At 26.9% G+C, this 18590-nt stretch overlaps 2 protein-coding genes across 5 annotated transcripts in view; one reads left to right on the top strand and one right to left on the bottom strand.

The window, feature by feature from the left end:
* Positions 1 to 4068, bottom strand: part of LOC132950129 (supervillin) — a 30287-nt gene extending 26219 nt beyond the window's left edge. For all 4 annotated transcript variants that reach the window (XM_061021369.1, XM_061021365.1, XM_061021370.1 and 1 more), the window contains exon 1: positions 3675 to 4068. In XM_061021369.1, the coding sequence (XP_060877352.1) occupies positions 3675 to 3712 (38 nt within the window). In that variant the 5' untranslated portion in view covers positions 3713 to 4068. The remainder of the gene's footprint in view (positions 1 to 3674) is intronic.
* A 299-nt stretch (positions 4069 to 4367) lies between these two features.
* LOC132950130 (lysine-specific demethylase 4A-like) lies at positions 4368 to 14432 on the top strand. Its single transcript, XM_061021371.1, is given in 18 exon segments — positions 4368 to 5040; positions 5517 to 5647; positions 5742 to 5831; positions 5894 to 6112; positions 6195 to 6379; positions 6484 to 6547; positions 6549 to 6638; positions 6721 to 7034; positions 7096 to 7328; positions 7394 to 8095; positions 8492 to 8622; positions 8801 to 9046; positions 9810 to 9956; positions 10041 to 10211; positions 10272 to 10430; positions 13187 to 13288; positions 13353 to 13477; positions 13617 to 14432. Coding segments are annotated over 17 exon segments (3171 nt in total). The 5' UTR covers positions 4368 to 5040; positions 5517 to 5521; the 3' UTR covers positions 13684 to 14432.
* The last annotated feature ends 4158 nt before the right edge of the window (positions 14433 to 18590 follow it).

An 18590-nucleotide genomic window follows, 5' to 3' on the forward strand; every position in this document is an offset into this window, starting at 1 on the left:
AAAATGAAAACAATAGGTATAATTATAATGGTTAGCTTAATAATTTAATATTTTAAAAATGTAGTTATATCGTTGGTTACCAGTCGTACGCAAACTCAGGAGCAGCGTGAGATTAATCCGGCCTATTTTCCAATAGTAAAGATATTTAAAAAATAGGGTTTTGGTGTACATTTCCAAAATAGGTCACGCAAATTTAATTATTTGCTAATTATTGGCGTTCAAAAGATGCTAAATTTCTTTATTTTTTTTTTATCAATTACTATGAAAAACTCCTAAAAAATCCAAAAATTTGATTTAGCCCCCCCCCTCCGGGTCTAGAAACATTTCTACATATTTACTAAATAATATCTTAAACATTTTTTAAATTTTATTTTACAATGTACAGTATATAGTTAATGTAAATATAATTTTATGGAGGTAAAATTGAATGCAGCCCAAAATTCAACACTTGGTGACCGTCTGAAAACAATTTCAAGGGCAGTATATTATGCTACATCTTCTGCCCCTGTGCACACACCTATGTTGGTAAACTACTAAAATAACTCTGTAAAAGGGTAAAAAAAACTAAAAAGTACAATAAAACTGGTTTAAGACGCTCCTGATTAATAGATAACATGCATATTATCCAGAGTAATAAAATAAAAAAAATTCTGCTTAATAAGTTTTTTTAACTAGTCCCTTGAAGATTATCTTAAACTTAAAACATATATTACTGCATTATTATTTTTTCTACAATTTCTAAAATACATAAAATGTATAAATAATAGTACCATTAATTTATCTAGTGATTTGCTAAATTTAATATTACTAGTATATTACACCAATTATTTAACACACTTTCATATTTTGAAAAAATCATATCAGAATAACAAAATCAAAAATTGGTAACTAAATATGAGTATACTACCGTCTACCATAGTAAAAAAAAATAATAATAATAAGTAACAATTATATTAGGCACTTACAGTACCTACTTGCTATATAAATTACAAAATGTATTATGTACCAACATAAATTAATACAAATATTATTAAGTCATTAAGATTTAATCAGCGTTTTATTTTTTAGGTAGAATAATATACATAATATAGTATATTTATATGTTGTATATAGTGTTAGTGATTAATTAAACAGTGTGTAGAGTGTGGTAGTTAATGAAAATGATCATTATATAACTAACAATGCATAATATACTTATCTATTGATTATCTAATGTATATTTCTTAATTTAGGTATCTAATTAACTTTATTTAAAAACCAGATACATATTTTTATCATTCAAAAATAATATTAACTAGTAATTTTAAATTTTAAACTTGACTTAATATATTAATATATTATTAGGAATTTTAAAGTAGATATACAAGCTTCAAAAAATTGTAATAGGTACCTGATGGGTATAAATATCATATATAAGCTCGTATATAAGGCTTAAACTTGATTGAAATGTGTTATAACAGATGGCAAAATTATCATATTATCCTAAAAAGCCACAAAAACCACTTAAGCCTTGGGTACCTACAAAAAAAGTAGTTACATAGTACATACTATTTTTTATTATTATTATTTATAATTGTACAAATATGAACATTTTTTGGAATATTAACATAAAATATTTTGTAAATAATATTGAATTTATATTAAAGTTAAGATATTGTATATTATGATTTTTTCAATTTTTAATATTTGTTTATAAAAAACAAAAAAAAGCAATTTATTAAGATTTAACTACATTAAACATTTATTTGTTAACATATGTACTTTAGAGTTTAGAGCAGTGGTGTAAAGTATGGGTTGCAAGGCGTTAAATTAGTATTATTGCCCTAACAAATACCAGGGTTGCAAACTTGCAAATATATTATTTTGTGACTCCAGACATTTCTACAATATTAGTTATTTTTTAAATGTATCTATTTTGTTATAATGAGTAATTACTTAAGGGGATTCGATACCGTGATTTTCTGTTTTTGTCTAACACACGTGCGACAGTATTTTAGACGTGTTTTTTTTCCAAACATTCCAATTGATCTATTGAAGCGATAAGAATTCTGAAAACAGATTTGAATTCGTCGTCAAGTCTACTTGAAAACCATTTTCCCACATTTTTGATATTATCCCCCAAATTCCAGAAAACGTCATATTACAAAAGAGTTTTAAACATTTTTGTATTTCAATTTTTGGAGAAGCTAAAATCAAAAAATCACAATTGTGGGAAAGTCAATTTCAAGTAAACTTGACACAAATTCAAATCTGTTTTCAGAATTCTCATCACTTCATTAGATCAATTGATATGTTTGGCAAAGGATCTATCAAAAATCCTATGTTGCGGGTGTGTTAGACAAAAACAGAAAATCACGGTATGGAATCCCCTTAAGGTTACTATAGTTAACAAATTGTCATTTATTTATTTTTGTTATTCCCAATTATTTTAAAAAGTACTCCGAATTTTCTATTTTGGCCTCCCAAAAGTACCAACTAGTTCCAATTTGCTTGATGATCAGAACATATTTTCTACTAGAAAAGTTGAGAAATTGTAAAAATAATTTAAAATACCTTGCCTAAATGTCTGATATTATTAGACTGGACACAATAAAAATGTAATTAACTTTCAAGCTATTCAACTATTCATTTTTTTTAAATAGATATATATCAGGGATTATCTATATCTTTTCATTTATTTAAAATTGTATAAAATGTACAAAATGAAAATTCTTGGCAGCGGCCTCACTTCCCGGATTTGTTATATTTTGAGAAATTTTACAAGCCCAAAAAATTTGTCTAAACACACCCCATTGCTTAAGAATAACTTTCAAAGATATTTAAAGAGAAAATTATTTTTATAAAACTGTTGTGTGTTAAGATTGTGAAAGTACTTACCTAAATGTGTTTATTATAAAATATTTTGTAAAGTGTATACATACAAATATCAGCGTCACCAATTGATAATAGCATTAAACCGCTTTAATTTAAACACTGAAGTTATCTTAAAATTTAAAAAAAAATAGTTTGGATATTTTAAATTACCAACTTTTTAGTAATTAATTACATGTTCAACATAAATTTGATATTTTAGGATTTTTGTTAAATTATTTTATCACATCACATTGATAAAGTGTTGTAACAAAGATTATCAATACTCAAAACTAATTTATAAAATTATAGCTTTACTAACTGCACCTATTTCCTGTCACCAACTAGGTGTACTTTAATATTAGGTGTTTATAAATTGAACTACCTATTCAATATTTAAATGACCAATTTAGTGTTTACACAATTGTTTAGCATTTGTATTACCTATTCTTCAAAAATATTTATTTTAATTTAAATAGTACCTATTAAAAAATATAGGTAAACCTACTAAATATGTCATACTATAATTTATAAAACATAATGAATTTGACATTATAATTAACATAAACTTTTGATCACATTTAAATACTACCTAACTAGTTTATTGTTTAAATATCAAAGATTATTACCTATCAACATAATGGGAATAAAAAGAAATTATGTTGGGTACTTTTTTAAAACCGTCTTAAAACTAATACAAAAAAAAAGTTTAAAGATGGTGAGTTTTCTATTACCTAAATGTCTTACTTAATTTATAATTTGTTAAAATATATTTGAGCATTATTATTGATTGTAAAATATGAACATTAAAATAATTTTCTTACTTTGGTATCCAGATCAGTTTGGTATTGCACTGAACCATTACATAATAATATTTGACAGATTAGAATAATTATTGATGTCAGTACTAGAGGAACAACTAACCCAAGAATAAATATTAAAAATGAACAATATGGTAGGTTAAAACAAAGATAAAAAACAAGAAAAACTGAAAAAAGATTCGTCTAAGAATTTATTAAACTAAAACGTCTAAAACTACATACTAGGTCTACGACCCTTGATCTATGTTAATACTGTGATAAAAAATAATAAATATTAAATGTGTAAAAAAAAAAAACAATAACATTGTTTATTTGCTTGGACACCAATTACAACATTATCAGTTAGTAGTTGTTGTTACTTGTTCCCGTCTTCCGTAATCAGTTTTTGTAGTCGAGGTAAAACAGTGTAGCCATCCGACGGACTCGGACTCCCGTCCGTGATGTTGGCGAACTGCTGAACTGATGCCATCACCGCCGGTGCGAACCGTTGGTCAATGGTGCGTACCGCTACCGCTACCGCAACAACACTTCCGCGTAAATAGGTACGTTCGACGTGCCTGGTAAGTGGTGACTTGGGTTTGAGTACAACAGTGAACATTTTGGCGCACCGGTCATGTCTTAATAATATTATTTAATACTGTAATAATAAAGTCATAATATAATTATAATATATAGTCATCCGTGGCCTACTGGAACAACGATTGTGTCACAGCGACATGGTAATATGGTATGGGACCCGGACATCGAACGTTTCGCACCGGCACGAATTCGTTGGCTGTGGCCTACGAGATTTCCAGTGTTTTGTTAATGGCGTTCGGCAACAACAATAATAATAACGTTTGTGATCTGTATAGATATACTATTGTGGCTCTTTAATCCTTATAATATAGGCAGCTTATACTGAGTTATACATGTTATGTGTACCGTAATCATCTCGTCGTAGTCTGTTGGAAACTTGGAAGTTTGACGATAAATACGAAATCATAAAAACTTGTAAGTAGTAACCACACGGTATTTGCCGTGAAAGCATCGAAACACTTCGCTATCACAGACCCGAAGAACATCGCTGCGAGTCGTTCGTTGGTGGTAAAAGTTTTCATTGAAACCACGATAGATCCAGTCGAATTTCCATCTCGTCAAGTCCGAAGTATTATGGCCATTCATTGTTGATTGATACATTCGTGTGTTACCAAGTTAGCAAAGAATCGACACAATCATCAGCAGGTATTGCGTTTGACCGATGAGTCCGTCGGTGTCACCGTCGGACGGATTGAAAGAAAATAGAATATAGATGGTTTACGACGCTTAGGTGAGGGAACGGCGAGTAACATTCAAATTTCTACATTGATACCTACATCTTCTTCAAATTGTGAGTTTTCAAATGTGTTTGATGTTTATTAAAATTTGATAATGGAATAGATTGGGTATGTCTTTAGGTACATACTACTTAACAAAAATACAATTTGAGATTGGCTTAATCTTATTCTTTATGAAAGCTATCAGAACAACACTTAATACTAAATTTTTTCAATCGTATGCTGATTTTAAAGATGCAACACTAAAGTTTGCTTATCATTATTTTTTTTCACCGATTGATCATTAGTTTTAAGTACTTACCTGATTAAAAATATATTTTTAAAGTTTTTAAAAAAAAATAGTGTTAAATCTATTTTTTGTTGCAATTTCTCATCTACAGATATTCAAAACACAACAATATATATATTTTATTGCCATCATTAAAAGTACCTGGAGTAAAAATGTAGTTATTATAATATGATTGATTAATTTAAATATAGTTGTACTTAAAACAGATTGATTTTAATAATGATTTATTTATAATTTTAGATAAGATGTGTTCGAATAAAACTGCACCTAGAATCATGGTATTCAGACCAACATGGAAAGAATTTCAAAATTTTAGTAGCTATATTGAGCTGATGGAATCACAAGGTGCTCATAAGGCTGGCGTGGCAAAAGTATGTTATTATAAAAATATAGCTTTTTTTAAGATTTCAGATTTTATTGTTACAATTAGACTTTTTTTCTAAATAAATAATATTAATTTTGTAGGTTATCCCACCACCTGAGTGGATACCTAGAAAAAGAAGTTATTATGAAGATGATATTATGAATTTGAAAATTCCAGCTCCAATATGTCAAGTAACGAGCTTAAGTACATAGCTTTTAATACATTATGTCTAATATTTATTATATTGATTTAGGTTGTACAAGGTAAACAAGGTCTTTATCAACAACTTAATATACAAAAGAAACCTATGACAGTAGGAGATTACAAGTTAATAGCTGAATCTGATGAGTATAAGACACCTAACCATTTTGATTATGGGGACCTTGAAAGAAAATATTGGAAAAATATAATTTACAAGTCCCCAATGTATGGTGCAGATGTATCAGGATCTATTACAGATAAAGATGTTAATGTATGTGTTAAATTTATACTTTCATTTTATCTCAAATTGTATATTTGAATGAAGTAAATAATCTTTTTTTTATTAAATTAAGGTTTGGAATATTAACAAACTGGGCACAATACTGGATTATGTAAATGAAGATTATGGTATCAGCATTGAAGGTGTTAATACAGCTTATCTGTATTTCGGTATGTGGAAAACCTCTTTTGCATGGCATACTGAAGACATGGATTTGTACAGTATAAATTATATACATGAAGGATATCCGAAGACATGGTAAGATTTATCTTACATTTTATTATTATACCTTTGTAATTATTTGTAACTGTACAATATTTTTAAATTTAAATTTAAATTGCAAATATTTTATTTTACTTAAGGTATGCAATACCTCCAGAACATGGTCGCCGCCTAGAAAGATTGGCTAATGGTTTTTTTTCCAACCGATGCTACAACATGTTCTGCTTTTCTTAGACATAAAATGACTGTTATATCTCCCCATATGTTGAAACAATATTCTATACCATTTAATAAAGTAAACACTAAAGAATTACTAATTTTAAACTAAATTATCAATATTTATGTTTTTTTATGATCGATATTATTATTTGTTTCAGATAACACAAGAACGAGGTGAGTTTATGATAACTTTCCCTTTTGGGTATCATGCTGGCTTTAACCATGGCTTTAATATGGCTGAATCCACAAACTTTGCATCACCACGTTGGGTGGAGTACGGGAAAAGAGCTTCACAGTGCCATTGCCGTCAAGATTCAGTGAAGATCAGTATGGACACATTTGTTAAACGTATACAACCTGAAAAGTATGAATTGTGGCTACAAGGAAATGATATTGGCACTCATCCAGAAGATCCTTCTCGTACTTTAGCAGCACCCTTGCCTAGTAAATGTGACATATTATGTAACAAGAAGTAAGTTTGTTTTCATTATCCAAAAATATAAAATGTTTAATTTTGATTTTTAATGGTACAGCAATACAGGTATTCCAAAACTTTATATTGAAGCTGGTAGAAAACGTCATCCTGTAACACATAAATTTTCAGATTCTGAATTGTCTAATGATACAACAAATGACAATAAATGTATAGATGTATCTTCATCAACAAGTGTACAAGAGTTAGATGAAAAGGAATATGAAGATGAACAACTCAATGATGAACAGAGAGAAGTAATGGAAGATATATGGCTAAAAGCTGATGAAATGGGTGGGTAACATTTACATTGATCTTATTGCTTCAATGATTGTTTTTAATTAAATGGTTATTTTTAGATGTCACTGAAGTATCATATAACAATGGAAGATCTAGGCTTTTGAATAAAAATCAGTCAATCTTGGAAGATATAGAATTTACAAGTGATAGTGATTATTGTGATAGTTCAGAAAAAAAATGTGCCAAGAAAAGAAAGTCTAAAAAACGAGAAACAAAAAAGAATTCAAAATCTAAGAAAAAGAAAATATCTAAATCAACTGAGAAAAAAAATGTTCCTCTTGATCAAACTATTGACCCAACGAGTTCAACAACCATTAGCCTTAAAGAGAGTGATAATAGTATTAAAAAAGTAATAACTATATCACCTATAAAATCTGAAAGTCTCAATTCTTCGAATATTAATAAAATTACAGAAGAGTCTCGAGTGAATAAATATCTCAATAAGAGTATTAATAATTCAACAGTTTTTAACAATACCTCAAACAATGATCGTTTATTATCTAAAAAATGTGTCAGTGTTAATAATAACGCACATTCTAAAGTAGTTATAATAAAACCATTACCACCAAATAACTTGGAAAAGCCCCATAATTCATCTCTTACTAGTTTAAATACCCAGGTTAATACAAAATATCCACCTAATTATATGTCAAAAGTATTTCTGACTCCAACTCTAAAAATAGTAGATATAAAATCTACACAGAATTTTCCAACTCTTGAACCTATACAAATTAAGGATGCAGAAGATTATGTAATTGATGGTATGTTTCAGTTAATTCCTACTTATAACAATCAGAAAATATTAAATTTACTATTTTAATGAAAGTGAACATAAAAATTTTAAAGTACAATATATTATCTATGATACTAGTATTATTGGTTACAATATAAATACTAACTATGATAGTACTATTTTGTTATTTTAATTTTATGTTCAAAATGTTTTTACCATACTCTAGTCAACATATGACATAACCTCATTGACAACCAGTTGCACATGTTTGTTTAAGTCATGTGTTAAGTTAACTATCTGTAAGTTACCATGTTTAAAGCCACACCTTTATCCACAATTCAGTCGCGGAGGTTTACTTATTATGTTGAATAGAATATGAGTATCTATTTAAATTTGTTATTTAAACAGAAATTTTTATTCACAGGTATACCAAATAATATATGTGATATGATTAACAATTGTTGCTCATTTGAGATTGAGCGACTGTATAATGTATTTAGAAGTATGGATGATCCTTATTGTTCATTGTGTATGATGTTTAATCGCCGCCATAAGGTAATAGAAAATTAATTTCTAAAGTTTATCACTTATCCTTATAAAAATGTAGATTTGGCATTAACTATGATCAAAATATGATTTTTGCTTTCACCAGTATATGTTTTAAGAATTTAAATTGTTTTAAATAAACTACATTTAAAATATGTTATTATTTGTTTAATATTTTAATGAATAGTTAACTTTCAACTTGGATTGGCAAACCACAGCAACTAATTTCATGCATCCAAAGTTACCCGACTTGCAGAAACCTAGCAATGCTTTATTTAAACATGCACTTTCTGGCGGTGACAAAGGTCTTAAGGCAGATCTCATAAGATGTGAAAAATGTTATTTGACAGTTCATAAAGTGTGTTATGGCATTAATGTAGACACAAGTATACATTGGTTGTGTGATCGATGCATGAAAAATAAGATGCTTGCTGTAAGTGTATTTTCTACTATAATAAAACGTGAAACAATTCGTAAATTAATGAATTATGTATTGTTGTGGTAGTACTCAATTAAAACAATAATTCTCGAGTCAAATACTCTACTACTATATTTTTTTATACTCGTAAACACTAGTTTTCAATTGAAGTTGAGTACTCAGCTATTTTATTTAAAATAAATGTCAACAAATTAAGAAAGCTCACTCTGCGAGCATGCTAAATTCCCAGTTTCAAAACTTGTTTTAATACATTTAAAAAAAATACAAAGTAATAAACTGCATACGGGAATAATTCCAAAAAGTATTAGGTAATGTTAATATTTTAGATAGTTTGAATCTCTATTAAATACTTATACAATAAGTAATGACTTAAAATCAACAATCTTAATTAAACATCTTAATATCAGTAGTAACTAATGAGAATATAGGGTGTTCTGAACTTGTGTTTTGAAACCTAAAACTATCCTAATAAATTCATTAAAAATACCAATCAACAAATGGTTGGATCTCACGATCTCAATATTCGGGAAATTCTAAAATAATTGAGCAATTTGAGTACTTTTGCAATTTAAAGTACTCTACTTGAAAAATTAATACTCAACTCTACTTGTTTTTAAAAGAGAATACTCGCGCAACTAATTAAATTTAAGTTTTTTTTCTGCCTTTAAAATATATAAAAAGATCTATGCAGAGAAAAAATACTTAATTTATCAAACCTACCTTATGATAAAATGTTAATAAGTATTTTTATGTATAGACTTGTGTATACTGTCCATTAAAAGGCGGGGCGCTAAAAGAATTTAAATTCAATGCATGGGCACATGCTGAATGTCATCTACTTGTGCATGGCAGTAGTCCATTGACTAGCAATACTTTTTCAACAGACTTTTCAACTAACCAAAAGGTATAATTTGGGTTCATTCTGAAGTTGTATTAAATTGTATACCTATATAAGTGCAGCATTTTTAATGTATTAAATATTTTACAGTGTGTAATATGCAATTTAACTTGTGGTAGTTGTTTTCGTTGCTCTGAAGGCAATTGCAATGCTTGGTTTCATATTTCTTGTGGAATATTTGCTGGATTTGATTATCAAATTGACCGAAAAAACAAGCATATTTTAATCCATTGCATAAGTCATTGTCATGTTCCAGATAAAGTAAGTTATATTCCATATTGTTTGTGATAGTTATTTCATGGTGGATGTTTCTATTTTTAGCAACCGGTAGTTCACTTAAACCAAAAAGTATGGGCCAGGCACTCTAAACATAGAAGGATCACTGAATGTCAAATTGTAAAAATTGGTAAAGCTCCTACATGCATTATAAAATTCAATGATGATACAATATCGGACGTTTTTTCATTAAATGAAATTAAGGTATTTTTTTTTTGTTACACTTCATTACGTCCACTTAAACAACACGTATATCCATTTTAAATATATTTTAGGACAGTAAAAAAACTTCTTAATTTTGATTACACCATTAAAATATTATTGATTTTGATAGATAAAGTTAATAATATGTCTTTTATGGCTACCAAACAGAAAAACGATTTCTGGAAAAATTTTAATTTATTTGGTACTTACGTGTTATTGGTAAAAATATACGTGTAATTGCCCAGTTGGAGATACGTGTTGTTTACGTGGACGTAACAAATTTTTGTATTATTATTTAAATCTTCAAGTAATGCATCTAATGTTAAGGGGACGCTACACAGATAATTGTTTTCTCACTAGTGCGTAACATAGCAAATTTACGCTCAGCATCACGTTTAACTACGTTAGTTTAAAAATTAGAGTGAATTGAGTATTGACCTATTATGAAATTTGAGGGTAAGAACATTAACTGTGTTTGTATGTAGGTTTTTTACAATAACTCAGTTTTTAAGTAAGTTATGGGCATTTTTAATTTACACTATATTATATACGCATAACTTGCTTACAAATTGAACTATCGTAAAAAAAACCACATACAATAATAACATCAAATTTCATAATAGGTCTATTCACTCCAATTTTTAAACTAACGCCCCGTGACCTGCTTCACGTAAATTTGGTATGTTACGCACTTGTAAGACAGAGACAACCAATGGCTGTGTAGCATCTTCTTAAATAACAAATTAACTTATATTATATTTTTGTTATGTTATGTTATTTATTTAGGATTATAACAAAAGATTTTAGTTTTATTATTGATATAGATACTAATATTTATGATCAATGGTTCTACTAACAAATATATTATTTAGTTTATAGTATAATTGATTTATATTGTATGGTAACGATTGAATTAAATACAAAATATTATAATGCTTCTATAATTGACCTGGTGCTTAAGAACATTATTATTTTACACAGGTATTTTATGACTTCATGTTTTTTAGATTCTGAGCGCGCATCGCTCCAATGAATGTATCGATTTTACAATGATGTGTGTTTTTTTAATTAAAATTTTTTTTGTGTGTTTACACGATAAGTAGTTGAAATAATGTTTTGATTTTCAACTTCAGTATCTTTTCCGGTGGGAAAGTGAATCTAGACGGTACTTTTGAGAGGTAAAAGTTTAAAGTTCCCAGTGGTTCTCAACAGGTAAAACAAAAAAAAAATAATGAAAAACGGACATTTTTATGCAAATTCGGTTTTTGACAATATCAATTTTGATGTAACTCTAAAACAAATGACACATTTTCACTGGTTGTTTATATTAGCGTTTTCTATACACTATAAAATTTTCAAAACATTTGGATTTGTTTTGAACTTTAAACAGACGTTTTCAGTTTCCAATTTTTTTAGTTTTTTTTTTCAATGAATGTCAATAACATTTTATTTGTTGGTTAAAAAAGCTCGAAAATTAAATACAAGACTCTTAATATACTGTTATATTTATAATATATTGTTACTATGATATTTGAAAAATATTAAAAACCCAAACACAATTTATTTTAATAAGCATTTAAAGTTCAAATATTGACAAAATACCTAAAAATTACGAAAATGTGCAAATTATTTCAAGATAGAAATTCATAAACATTTTGCTTTTTAAATCTAAGATTTGAAAATGTACTACAAGATTCCTCACAAGTTTTCTCCTTTATTAAATGAAAATTAAATGGAATTTTTAAGCAAAAACTGTTTTCGAGAAAATTGATTTTGGTTTTTGGTGCAACTTTAAAACAACTGACCGTAGGTATGTGAAATGTTGACTGAATGTTTATATTAGCATTTTCTATATACCATAACATTTTCCAAATATTTTGGCTTATTTTGAGCTGTTTACGGATATTTTCAGTTTCCATTTTTTTAGTTTTTTTTCTATAAATATCAATAACATTTTATTTGTTAGTTGAAAAAGCTTGAAAATTTAATAGAAGGCTCCTAGTATATTGTTTCAAAGGTAGATGAAAAAAAATTAAACTCCATACTCACAATTTGAAAAACATGAAATGAAATGTTGACTGAATGTTTATATTAGCATTTTCTATACACCATACAATTTTGAAAATAAATTGACTCTTTTTGAGCTTTTTACGGACATTTTCAAATTTTAATTTTTTAGTTTTTTTTAAAAATTTTTACCAATAAAATTTTATTTGTTGGGCCAAAAAACTTGAAAATTTAATAGAAGGCTCCTGATATATTTTTACAATAGCAATTGAAAAATATTAAAAATACATAGGCACACATTTTTTTTAGCATTTAAAGTTTGAATTTTGACAACATTTATCAAACTTAAAATTTTATAATTATTTTGTAGTTAAAAATTTATAAAATGTTCAACTATTGTTATAGCTAAGGGTTAAAAATTTAAAACAAGGTTCCATTAAATAGGTTATATATATATATATTACTTATTCACAATAATATCATCAAATATGCTAAGTAATATCATAAGCTGACTGACCATCTTTACTCAGAATATTATTATATCATCGAATTCAAATTTAACACCATTCATTACAGTGACCCACTTGTAACCTACTGTACAGCAGAGCTACACCCACTTTCCCACTTTTTTTAATATGTTAGTCTTTTTTTATTAAGTTAAATTAATAAAATTACAAAACATGGAGTAAATAAAATTCCCTACAACCTAATTGATATCCTCTAACATTCATTAATTACTATTTTTTTAGAATTATGGAGTAGAAGATCCTCCAGCCATTAACACAGAAATACAGTTAGAATCTGGTGATAAAGGTTTATTCTTGGGGATATATTACAGGACCGTATATACAGTAAGTGTGATTTATCATATTACATTAAATTTCTACTTAAAATTAATGTTATTTTATATGTCAGGTTTTATATAATGATGGCACAACTGATTTTATACACCCTGAGGATATATACAGTGAAGATGAGCAGGGTATGGGCCGTTTAAATCTGCAAGGCAAGCGTGGGTTAAAAAAATATCTAAAAGAAAAGTAAATAATTGATGTTTTATAAATGTATTTACTGTTGTATATCATAGTTAACTATTTCATAATAAGAACTTAGCTATTTTATATGGACAACATTTTCATAATTACCTGAAATATGAATTAATTTTACTTTTTGTTTTAGAAAATTAACATGGTTACAGAAATTTAATAATTTATCCAGCATTTTAGAAGTTGTAAGCAATTTATAGTTAAAATTACTGAAATTAACATTTGCATTAATTTTCTGGTTTTGTTCAATATATTTTATTTTATTTTTAAATTATATTATGATAGTGATGTTCCTGCAGTTTTTTTCGTCCCGTTAATTGTATTTATTTTATATTAATTTTAAATTACAACATTTGTATTATTAATACTGTTTTCAAAATGTATTTTTTCATCAATTTTAGAGTTTTAAGAAAAATCAATAGTTTAATTTGACCATTATTTATGTACAGTATTGTAATTATTTTATCAAAGTTTGTGTTCTAGTTGCTTTATTTTAAAATAATTACTTTTAATTGTCTATGTGTTATGTTGCACAATAATGTTTCTTTACATTTTAAGGTAAAACAATTTATTTTTGTTTGATAATATAATGAGTTTCCATGTGATCTCACTATCCCAGGTGGTATATTATATGTTTAAAATTTGTTAGCTATATTAACATATTTATATTAACCAATACTTTAATTTTATTCGACAACTACACTCGACTTTAGCGATGGCTGAAAAGTCAATATCATTACTAATTATTCTATTCGTAGATATAAGATAAAGTTATATATTTTTATTTGTAAATTTGTTTTACTTAACTTTTACAATACTAATAAGTACCTACTTGTGTAGTTGTGTTTGTCTCATGTATTATAAACTTTTTTTTTGTGTTCAATTATTGTAAAATAATATAAAAAAAATGCTTTTATTAAAAATAAAGGGAAAAAACACTTTCTTTTTATTAATTTAGACTATTATAGTTTATAGTATTATTAAAAATGTTTATTTTCTTTCAGTTGCTTTTCTTACAAATACCAGCTATATCAGTCTATATCTATCTCGTGCATATAATATTATGGAGTTAAACTTTTAATACATAATTCAACTCAAAATATTCTCGATTTAGAAAAATTTGTTAGTCCAGCAAATTCAACAATAAAAACTCATTAATTTGAAAAAAAAATATTTTATTTGCGTAATTTAATGTCAGTATAAAAAAAGGGACAAGTGGGGGATACCGTTCTGTTTTACAGTTTAGTATGTGTGTAGAGGGGTCAGTGTAAAAGTTGTTTTAAATTTGAATTCAATAATATAAAATCATAGTTTACGAGAAACGATTCTGAGCGAAGACGATCTCAGCCTATAATATTACCTATTATATTTTATAATATTGGTATTAAAGTAATTTATTTAAGTATTAGTAATACCATAAATTATATTATGAAACTAATATAATTAAATTTATATAATCTGTGGTAATATAGTAGGTTGAATTAATTTTTTTTTGAAAAAAATGGATTAAAAAAGTCATTGTGGGTTAAATACAATCGGTATATTTAAAAAGCTTCAAGTAGGTTTAATTACATCAAAATAACTAAAATTATTATTCTTCGTTAACATAGTAAATTTTGTCCTAATTTGAACAAAATATCTAGGTATAAATATATATATATATATATATTGGGTTCAATAGAAATTACTTATGAGAAAATAATTAGAAAATTTTGTGATTTTGATGAATAGTGTCAAAAACCTTTATCGTCATAAAATAATCTTTAATATTATTCGTATTCGACTGATAATATATTAAAATAACTTATGAGGAACCATTTGCATTTGTATTACATTTTTGATGCCAACGAAAACATTTTTTTAACATTTATAGAAAAAAACTAAAAAAAGATTGCAAATTTCAAATGTCTATTTAAAAAGCTCAAAATGAGACAAATTGTTTTGAAATTCTTATCATCTACATATAAATACAAAATAAACATTTGGTAAAAATGTCAACTATACATTTTACAGTATTTCGTTTTTAATTACAACAAAATAAGAAAATTGTTCCATGAGAAATCGTTAGTTTACGGGTGAACACCGTAAAAAAAAATTTTTAATTTAAATGCTCATTAAAAATGAATTTACTTTTACGGAAAACATTTTTTTTTTGAAGGTAAATATAATGAATTTTACATAAAATTTTGAAATGAGATACATAAATCAACATTTATGAATTTCTAACTCAAAATAATTTGCAAATGTGGTTTTGTAAAAATTCTAACTTCAGACGCTCATAAAAAATATTGTGAATTTCGATCAATTTTTTTAAATTACACTAACAACAACTAATGAGGAACCTATTATATTAAATTTTCAAGGTTTTTGGACGGGCAAAATTTTTTTTTTTATTATAATTAAATAAAAACTAATACAAATCGAAAATTTCTTATGCCTATAAATAGCTCAAAAAGTAATATTTATAAAATGTTATGACTAAAAGAAAATGCTAATATTACCATCAATCATTTATAGAGTTACACCAAAAACCAAATTTTCGATTTTATCAAAAACTTATTTTGCGATAAAAATCCCGTTTTTCCAGATGTTTTTGAAAACTACCGAGAATTTTTTATTTTTATCTCTCGAATGTACCCACTAGATTCACCTTCTCTCAAGAAAAGTGATTGAAGTTGAAAATCAAAGAAATATTTCGACTACCTACTTATCGTGACTATTACGCGCGTCTTTAACTCGTTCATATCAATTCGACAAATATGCAATAAATAACAACAGTAATTAGTACGACCGCCGACCCCTCCAATCGTAATAAATGTTATAACTTATAAGTTATCGACTTGGAGGGGGATGGAGTACCCCAACTAATTTTTCAGACATTTTAGCGTAGGTACCCTTACTATTATTTTTAAGGGGAACGCACGGGACGATTCATCATATTATATTCTGCATTTTTATCACAAATGCGTGAAATACCAACAAATTGTCTTGTGGATTATTTCATAACCGCGGATTTATAATTGCTAAACTATTATATATTTATTTACTTATATTATCCTTTTGAGTTTGTTTTTATTTATAACTATAATACCTATATATTATATAATAGCCAATAGGTAGAGTCATTAGTCATCAATTACGCATGTCTTTTATTAACTTGTATATTTTTTTAAACTTTTTAAATTGATTATTTGTAAATATTTTTATATGATTTAAAGAGGGGTTAAGTGAAATTAATGAATGTGGGAAGCATAACCCCCCATGACTCAATATCGTTTAACAAGTGATGGAGACGCTCTTTTTTTTAAAGTAAACAGAGGCCTCAACTTTAATTTTGATTTTTGACATGTCGAGCACTGGTAATAACTAATAAATAATAATAATAATAAATAATTACCAGTAGAACTGTAGACGTGCATTAGTTGTAGCCGCGGACTACATCAGTCAACAGTTATAGTAACAACAAATTAATACAAGACTATACTAATATATTAGTACAATGGCAGTTGAAAAATTTTAAAATTACAATCATAATTTTTTATAAGCATAAAAATGTATAAAATGTTCTCTTTTATAGTTAACCATTGAAATTTAAAAAAAGGTTCCACTTAAGTAGGTTATTCTGTAACCAAAAAATCTAAAATACATATATTCTTATACTTATATACTACAATTATATTATTATTATATCATTGAATTCAAATTTAAGAGGACGTTACACAGACATTTTTTGTTTCCGTCTTACAAGTTCGTAACATCAAATTTTACGCTCAGCAGATCACGTTTAACTCTGTTAATTTAAAAATTAGAGTGAATTAATTTATACTACAATCTAAACATAAGATTATTATCTAGCGCATCTCATTGTCTTTTTGTAATATTTCAATTTTAAAACGAATTATGAGTATTTTAAGACATACAAACAATTCACAATTTCAAAATACTCAGATTTCGCTTTAAAATTAAAATATAACAAGAAGCCTACGAGATGCCCTAAATAACAATCTTACTTCAATTTTATTAGAGGTAAATTCACTCTAATTTTTAAATAAAGTTGAACGTGATCTGCGGAGCGCAAAATTTGCTATACTTATAAGACGGAGACAACAAATGTCGGTGTAACGTCCTCTTAACACCAATCCATTACATTCACTCACTTGTAACCTACTGTACAGCAGAGTGACACAATCAGGTACCCACTTTTTTATTATTATTATTTACATACTATTACAGTGTTTGCTATTCTAAACATTTAAATATATACAGGGCCCAATCAAAGAATAAATACATCCTGTGTGACTGTGTAAGGAAAATGGGAGGATGGTGCAGGGTGAAATCTCGCACGAGTCGGTCTTATGTAATCGGATAATAATCGGTAGTAACATTTTTCCTTTTGACCATTTTCATAAATTTTCCAATAACAATAATTTAGCTTATCCGCCCCATGCGTTAATCAATGTAACAATTTATTCCCACACACATAAAACACAAATATAATAGTAATAATATAGGTAGGTAGGTACATATTATGTCCACACATAGACATATAGGTACCTTTATTCAATAACACAATATAATATTATATACGTAATGACCTACGGGAAAAGTACACTATCGGGAAATTTGTACATTGACTACATGTGCATTATATGGCGTACCTACGGTTTGATTATGCCAAAGAAATGTAGGTAGGCAAAATTATACATTTCCCAGTCTAGGTTGGTCTATGTAAACCTATGTCAAAATTTTTTGGTACAATTACATCTGTCATAAGTCAGAACCCGGTCTTAACCACCTAAATTTGAATATTTCCTTGCTGTTTCTCTTATTATAATATAATATATATTATTGTTAGATCAGGCACGCAACAAAGTTTTTTTGCACATAGTAAATTGAATACGACTATATAGGTATATACTATATATATAAATATATTATGTATTTATGTATCATGTATGTTACAATTTTACTTTGGTGGTTCCTATCTTATAATAATTATCATCATGAACTAAAATATTAAAAGTACTTACATTACTTTATAATTTAAAAAATGCGTAAATAACGCCAAAAAAAATAGTATAATAATATTGTATAATTGAATTCAAAT

Source organism: Metopolophium dirhodum, chromosome 8 (genome assembly GCF_019925205.1).
Source record: "Metopolophium dirhodum isolate CAU chromosome 8, ASM1992520v1, whole genome shotgun sequence".
Classification (NCBI taxonomy): Eukaryota; Metazoa; Arthropoda; class Insecta; order Hemiptera; family Aphididae; genus Metopolophium; species Metopolophium dirhodum.